The following is an 8,214-nucleotide window of genomic DNA, read 5'->3' as shown; positions in this document are numbered from 1 at the left end:
CTGAGGCACCAGCTGGCTGTTGTCAGGCAGGAGAGGTGGGAGGGATGACATTCACAAGGGAGCTCTTTTGGGGTTTTGTTGGAATTAGCATCACTGCCCAGCCCTGTACAGGACTGGGAACTGCACCGTGCTCCCCACCAAGGGGCCTGTCCTGCTCATCTGTACGAGTGTGGCTAGCGCTGGCTGCTGCCTAAATGAAAGCAGGCGCTGGAATACATTTCAGAAATGTTTTGTGTACAAGCAAGACTTGCCACAGGCGGTGCTGGGAAAGATGTAAGGTTAAAGGATTGTGTAAACACTGGGTGAAAAATCTGAACCTTTGCCATGGGATCATTTAAAACTGTTACGCTGCTTCAGCTTCAGTTTCTATAATAGAGCAATGAGAAATAAGGAAAGCACTTGCATTTCCTATAACGTTAAGAGGCTCAAATGCTACTTTAGCAAGGCAGCAATGGGCTTTGAAGCTGGGCAGGGTCTGATACTCAGTGAATTATGTCCATGGCATCACCTGAACCAGCACATCACAGGCTCTGCCACCATCAGTCCAGCGTACTCGTACACCATCCCATTCCTGCTCTTGGTCCCAGGCCAGGTGGACTAAACTACTCTTAAACCAAGCCTTTCCAAACTACTCCAAAAGACTAGATTTTCTCTGTATGTCCTCTCTTGTGGGTGAACACGTTTAACCCCAGGACTTTGCTCCATCATCACAATTTTAGGGAGTGGCTTCCTGTTCCCTGCCCTGTGATGAAGACCATGATCAATGGAAGATTCTGAATGCAAAGGTGAAGGGACAGAAATCTGCACTGCCGTCAGCGAGCCCGGGACTCATGCAGGGCTGGGATTAGGAAAACAATCCTGGTTTAAAACAACTGTGCAAGTGGGGCAATAAAGAGAGCAATAAGCACAGATGCATCATAGTATGGACGCTCAGATAGTGGAAGGGCTATCTGAAAAGCCATTTCAAGGAAAAAAAAAAAAGAAAGGAAGGGAAGGGGAGGAAGGGAAGACACAGGCATTTAAATGTAGCAAGCTTCTAAAACAAGAGGTCTAATAGATGTAGGAGACATTTACTTACTCCTCCTGCCATTTGTTTTCCACCAAACCAAGAAGAATTTGTAAAATATTTCAGTCCTGTCAACTCTACATTCATGCCCCTGAAAAAACTTCATCCAACTTTCTCCTTTCAGCTCCAAGCCAGTTGTCATCACTGATAGAGGCAGGCTGAAATCACTGGAGAAATTCCCCATTGGCCTCAATGAAACCAGAATACACCCACTAGCTCCAAAAGCCAAAAAACCAACTGTGCTTCCCAGCTGGGACATGCCTGTGTGTCAGAACATACTCAGACACTTTGAGAAATTGTGATTCGTGCTCTCTGGCATGCTGACAGCACGTAAAAGGAGCTAACCTGCTGTGAGCTCCTGTATTGAACCTACATCTAAAGCAGTTTCAAGCCACCTTTTTGCCCAGGTTATTGAGTTTTACCCTCTTGGCTTCAGCAGTTCTGGGTTTGATCCCTTTTTCAGGGATTTCCATAGGATTAGCCACCGATGCTCTGAGCGGGCTGCTCCATGCCCTGCAGCTCCCTGATGAGGGATCCAGCAGATGCCGAAAGTCTGCAGGGGCTCAAAGAACAACTGGAACGAGACCATGTGAAACAAATCCATTGGGGGCTATTAAATTCAAGGACAGCACTGGCAGCTCAGGAAGTCCTTCAAATACTAATTGCTGGAAGCTGGGAAAGTAGGCTGGGAATGTATCACAGGCGCTTGCCTTCTTCTGGTCCTTTTATCTGAGCATCTCCCCTTGGCTCTGTCAGAGAATGAATCTGGGGCTCGTTGGACTTTGTTCTGAGCCAGCACAGCCATGTCTGTGCTCCTACATTGCCCAGGTTTCTTTAAATGTTTAGCTCAAGTTTTCTCTCTCTCTTTTTTTTTTTTTTTTTTTTCATGATAATGAGGAGTTGGGTTTTTTGGAATGCTGATGCTGTTTTGGGAATTCTCTCCCTAGAGCATATCTACGCTAGTTGTGCAATACACTGCTAGCATGCTTTTTTGGCAAACTTTCCTTTCACCCAAATTCATAGCAGACATTCACTGATTTTCCTTTTCTTTTCTTGGGCAGCAAAACTGCCCGGGCCTCCTTTTTGAACAGCTTCTTGATAGACTGGCCTTGACTCGTCACTGGGTCTGGGGCGGGCATGATGCTTAGCTTGCATGAAGCAATGTTGTCATGGTTTTATTCATTTATTTTCTGTGCTCCAGACAGCAAACAGTTTACAAATCCAGTTCTGCAAGGTTTATTGGGATGATGCAGGAGGGAGGGTGGGAATACGGCTGTGGGACGCAAAGGAATTCACACTAATCATCTTCCTCAGCAACTTGGCTGATAAGCAAGCAATAAAACGGTAATAAACAGCAGTAAAAGTAGGCGCTGTAGTTGTTCTTCAGAATGAAGGCATTTAAAGAAAGGAAACATCAAATCAATGCAGAAAGGCAGCAGGGACAGACAGGAAGGATAGTACTATCTAAAAGTGAATTATGAGAGCAAATCATTTAATGGTACAACAGCGAAGGCATCTCACACATCCGATGCAGGAAGGCAGGGCAGTTATTTAACGCACCTGGTGCACATCAAAGAGAGAGGCTGCTGGGTCGCAACCCCCAAAATAACCCTGCAGAGACTGAACCGAGAAGATTCATCTGCTGAAGGGCTACAGATAATGGGTGCTGAATGGGTGCAGGCCCAGCCGGGACCCACAAACCCCAGCGATGGGCTTTGAAGCTTCTGGGGCATGACCAGGGCTACAAGAGAGCCCAGCACGAGCACCACCATCTGCTTCTGGTCCTTGTTCTTGGGGCCTCTGTTTGATTTCCTTTTCATACAGTACAGCCCCAAAGGGACATCCCTGCATGATCACTGTGCCAAGGGACTTCCCTCGGTGCTCGGCACTCCAAAAGGGCTGGACAAAAACCCTTTTCTCTGTCCACGCTGCCAAACGTGCCGATGAAGAAACTCTTGGCTGGCGACTTTGCTGCTCGTGGTGTTTAATGATCATGACAGCTTCATGTCAGCACTTGGGAGAGATGTTTTATTTCCCCTCCGGCTGACACGGAGCCGGTGAGGGCCCCGTGGCTCCTTGCTCCCCATCGTCCCCAACGCCTGTCCCTAGGGACGCAGGCGGCCTCGAGGCTGAGGGTGGAACAGACGCTTCGTTTCTGCCCAAACTGGGGGCTGGCGATTTTTAGAAGGGGATAAGGAGTTGGAAAGAGGTTGAATAGTTTCCTGCAGTTTGAAGTGTTTATGGCCTCTGTTATGCCTTATTTCAGCTTCCCCCTGTCCACGGCCCTCGGCACGTCTCTAGCAGGTATGGTGAGAGTCAAACAGAGCAGAACACGGGCACAGCCCACTCCTGCAGACAATTATTCAGGAGGGTGAACAGACTGAAATGAGACACAACACTAAAGCTGGAGTAAAGGGAATGATATGCAACCTCCTCCTAATTTTTTCTTTAGGAAAATAAAAAAAAATCAGGCACAGATGCAATTAACATCACCCACCTGTGCCCTCCCTCCTGATCCCCTCTGGGTTTTATGGGGTCTAAGGTGCAGAACTTGGGATTTTGGTGTCTCCACCTACAAACCAAACCCGAGAGCTTAAATTAAGAACCAATTTGTACCTAGAACAAAACTAAAACCACCACATTTTCATCGATTAGCTGGTCAAAAATACTTCCTTGTTTTCCTTTTTTCCTTTTTTTTTTTTTTTTTTACTTCCCCATGCTGTCATATTAGAAGACACTTAGATTTTTCAAAAGCAAGAAAATTATCATCAGAAACCAGCTTAAAATGCAAGTTTTCCTGTTTATGGGCGGAAGATACTGCAACTCTTCTCAGGATAGCTTGTGTTTCTGCTGCACTGTTAAAAATACATTATGGATGTCAACATCTAATTACTCTGACAACTGCCGTTACTTCCCCTTGTGCTTTTTCCACAGACAGACTCAAAAGGAGGAAGACCGGACAGTTTTTTTCTCCTAAAATCATTGACTGAAAGGGAGGGGTGAATCCCTTGGGCGGGGGGGGGAGTTGCTCTCTGTGCACACGGGATATTTTCATCTACCGACATGCTCTGAACGAGCAGTGGAAGGAGGAAAAAAAAAAAACAGTAGACGGTGTAACACACAAACTGACCATTTAATTCCTACTCAGAGCTTCCATCAGGAAGTCTGACTGTGGATTTTCAAGGCTTTTTAGCAGAACTGAAAAGACATCCCACACCAGGCAGGGGGAGCGGGGCTGAGCCCAGCCTAGACGTACCCCACCAGCCGCGCCGTGCAGGGGAAGCTCTTGCGCATCCCCATGCACTTCTCCTGGTCAATGAAGAGAGAGTTGGCTTTGACAGCCAGGTCGTGCTCCAGGACTGCCTTGGCCCGGACCAAAGTCTGCAGCGTGTCCTCGGCATCCCTCAGGCGCTGCTGCAGGCTCTGGATAGTCTCATCGAGTTCGTGGACCTCATTGACGAGGCTGGGGAACAGCAAGAAACCCCGTGAGCATGGAGGCAGAAGGATTTCCCCCTTCGGTGAGGTCAGATTAAATCGACCCTGTTTTCTGGCAGCTGTGCGTGAAAGCTGAGGGCTGGGCTGCTCCTCCGCGTGAAAGCTGAGGACAGGAGGCTGCACCAGGGCAGGGAGCCCCAGTGGTTTCCTGTTCCCCTTCGGGTTTGCGGCTTTGTCTGTTCACCCTCCTGGATTTCCCCAGGGAAAGGGTCCTCCCCACACCCAAAAACACACAGCCAGCAGCAGAGGAGAGTTGCGAGAGGCTAAAAGTGAATGTGAAACTAGTGGAAGACAGAAAAAAAAAAGAGCAAGTGAGATGCTAAAGAGGGTCAAGAGTGCTGAGAAAGCTTAAAATTGCTTTTCAAAGATTTCCCATCGGTTCAAGCCGAGAGGCAGCCCAGGCAGGGAGCTCAGCCCCCTCCTTGCTGCACGGGGGTGGCTGCTCGGGACACCCTTGGGTGCCTGGCTTCTCCTCCAGGCGAGGACAGCGTCGGGGTGATGCCAATGAGAGGAGACTAGAGGTGGCATCAGGACGGGTAAGACACAGAGCAGGAGGCAGCTGAGCTCTCCCCAGGTTTTCTTCCTTTCTCTGAAAAAGGGGAAGACCCCTCCAGATTCACAAACCCACCAGCCCCAGCGCAGTAAGTTGGCCAGCTTAGGTTTGTTTTCCCTTCTGTGCCTGCAGCAGCAGCAAGGTCACAGCCAGGGGCCAGGGAGACAATTCCCTTATCTGTGAAACATCCTCACTTCTGCCTCTTTGGGGAAGCTGCTGGTTTTGGCTTGCCTTCCTTTCAGAGTGCTTGGTAACCTTGGAAGGCTGAAGGGTGAAGGAGGAGGAGGAGGCACGGAAGGAAGCCCTGGCCAAGCCTCTCCTGCTGACGGGGCAGATAAGACCTTGAAGAAATGCCAAGAAGCAGTTGCGCAGCCTGCCCCAGTCTTCCAGGAGCCTTCTGCAATCCTGCACTCGAGAGTTTTTGTTTTCCAGTGTCCCCAGGGCAGGTGAGGACAGCTCTTGCTGCTACCTGCTTCTCCTTGCGTTGCACCTTTCTTACTGTTACCCCAGGGGAAGGAGCTGAGCCCTCTCAAGGTGGTGCTATGGGGGAGCAAGAGGCTTATCCTTCCAAACAGGGCACATCCATCCATGGGGAGGAGGACATTTATCCAAGTGGGATCAATCCAGCCCCTCGTGGGGTAGCATCAGGCTGTACCTGGCCATGGTGTGGCGATTGCACAAGAGCCTCCTCCATGGGTGCAAAGCTCTCCCAGCACCCAGGGATGTTTGCTCAGTGCTTTCCATTATATTAATGCATTTAAAGAAGGACTATATAGAAAAAAAAAAAAAAGACAAAAAGAAAAAAAGACCCCAAGCAGTTTTGTCACCCAGTGATGCTCCTGAGGGCACCACCGGTGACTCCTCACGGGTGCTGCCAGCCCCACGCTCCTGCCTTACCGCAGCTGGGCGCTGTCCCGGCACAGCTCCACGTTGGGTCTCCGCGTGCGCTTGTCCAGCCGGGTCTGAGCGACTTTTAGTGGAGGCACTTTGTCCCTAATGGCTTTTCGGATGGCTTCGATGCTCATCTCGATCTGGAAGATTTCCTGCAGCGTCTGGCATGAAAAAGAAACAGGTGCATAAATTAAAAAGTGCATTCTCAAATAACAGCATTGGTTCCCATTTCCCCGGACCTGGGCCAGGTCTGCATGGAGGTTTTTACTTAGGAGGCATCACTGAGAAGCGATCGTTTTACACTAGAAGGGAAAGGCTGAGGGCACCTTCGCCAGGTGGGTCTGAATCTTGGTCTTGGCGTCGGCTGTCTCGGCGATGCGGTTGGTGAAGGCGACGTTCACGCTGTTGAACTGGTTCCACATCTCGTTGGCGGTCACCACCAGCAGGTTCTCGATCTCGTCCCGCAGCTTGGCAGAGGCCGCCCGCTCGCTCTGGGAGCGCAGGATGTTGCCGTCCGTAAACTTGGCCCAGGAATCCGGCACCGAGATGCTGCGGGAGGAAAGGGGAGGCTCCCGGTGGCCCCATGCTGCTGGAGCTGCCCATGGGCAGGCAGGGATGCCACCAGGTCGGGTTAAACACAGCCTTCCAGGGATCCGTGCTCTTTGACCACATGAAAATTGAACATCTGGACACCATTCATCCCATAAAGCTTATCAAATACTGACACATCCATGACAACCCTGCGATAATTATGAAGGCTCACACAAACAATAGATTCCCTTAGAAAAAATGAGATTTTAATCAGACGACATATTTACATGTTAATGGCATTAAAGTGCCAAGTGATTCACAGCTCTGTGACAACACACAGACTGCAGCTGACTCATTTTGCTCGTAACTTATCTCAATTTCATACAAAACTGAACGAGCATTAGATAATACTCGATTCCCTGTCTGTGCACTTGGGATGGAGTTCACGCCTGTGCAGCAGTCCAGAACAAGGTCAACAAAAGCCTCAAATACCACATAAGCTCCATTTAAAACATGCTGATCCTCTGCACATTTTACCCCCTCTGAATTTCAGCATCAATCCTTTGCAATTCATTTGCCTGTCTAAATATGTCTGAGCTCTGCTGTGAAGAATTATTCAAGCACCAGAAAAAAGCGAATCAATCCCTGCCCCCCCCCCCACAACTACATGTGTCTATGTGCGCAGCAGATTTATCCCCCGAGCCCTTTGCCACTCGCAGCATATCTCTGCGAGTGCTGCTTTAGGTCATCGTTCATTTATTGCAGAGCCAAAGCCAAATTCCTGGCACCCAAAAGCAGCTGAACTCTGTCCCGGGACCATGCTCTCTACTCCTTTATCTTCTGTGCCACCTGGGCTCCCTGCCAGCCCCTCTGCCAGCAGGGGTGAGCCCCCAGAGTTTACGTCAACGAAGAGCACTCGGGAAGCAGCGACACAGCCTTCGATGCGTGCACAGACCTAACGAGCTGCGGCGAGGTGCTGAGCTGAATCCGTTTTCAGGCTGATCTCTGCACCCTGATATAATGTTTAATTAGGTGGGACGCATTTCATTTGGCTTTCACTCTCTAAGCCTCGCTCTTTGTGCCACCCAGTACAGGCGGCTGGGCTGGATGTGCCACACCGAGGCACAGGGGCTGGGGACAGCCAGTGCCGTGCCGGGACAGCCGGTGCTGTGCCAGGACAGCCAGCACTGTGCCAGGAGTGCCACCACTTCCCTGGGACCCGCAGCCCAGCACCGGAGTGCACTCACGTGGCATCGACCCGCTCCACCCCGCGGTAGTAGCTGATGCCGTCGGAGGTGTTCCTCAGGTGGTGGCACTTGTCGTCAATGCGGTGGGCTCTCTGCTTGTTGGCCAGGTCCCTCTCCAGCTCGTGCTGGGCCGCCCTGTTGGACCTTTGGCATGGAAGAGCAGCTGTCAGTGTCCTGTGTGGCTCCGGGATTTCCCCCGGGACTGGGGGCTCCCACGAGCGTCGCTGCTCGTTTGTACGGGGCTGACAGAGGGGGTTGCATCTACAGGATGGGGTAAGGGTGGGGGTCTGCTGGGGGTTCACTTTACAGCTGCAAAGTCACTTCAGCCCTGCCGCACGAGCTGGGAGCTGCCCCTTACGCAAGCTGGGCTTTCGCCCTGTCCAGGAAACGCTGCATCCTCTCCTGGCACGACCTGATGACGTCCACCTCCT

At 50.7% G+C, this 8,214-nt stretch overlaps 1 protein-coding gene across 7 annotated transcripts in view; it reads right to left on the bottom strand.

The window, feature by feature from the left end:
• Nucleotides 1-4,182: 4,182 nt before the first annotated feature.
• Nucleotides 4,183-8,214, bottom strand: part of TEKT3 (tektin 3) — an 89,088-nt gene continuing 85,056 nt past the window's right edge. For all 7 annotated transcript variants that reach the window (XM_083804886.1, XM_083804892.1, XM_083804887.1 and 4 more), the window contains 5 exons: nt 8,142-8,212; nt 7,784-7,927; nt 6,332-6,554; nt 6,012-6,166; nt 4,183-4,529 (listed from right to left, as the gene is read on the bottom strand). In XM_083804886.1, coding sequence (XP_083661012.1) covers nt 4,313-4,529; nt 6,012-6,166; nt 6,332-6,554; nt 7,784-7,927; nt 8,142-8,212 — 810 coding nt within the window. In that variant the 3' untranslated portion in view covers nt 4,183-4,312. The remainder of the gene's footprint in view (nt 4,530-6,011; nt 6,167-6,331; nt 6,555-7,783; nt 7,928-8,141; nt 8,213-8,214) is intronic.

The sequence above is a fragment of the Anser anser genome (assembly GCF_964211835.1).
Source record: "Anser anser genome assembly, chromosome: 19".
NCBI lineage: Eukaryota > Metazoa > Chordata > Aves > Anseriformes > Anatidae > Anser > Anser anser.
The sequence above is the reverse complement of the archived record's forward strand: the minus strand, read 5'-3'. Positions and strand labels throughout refer to the sequence as shown.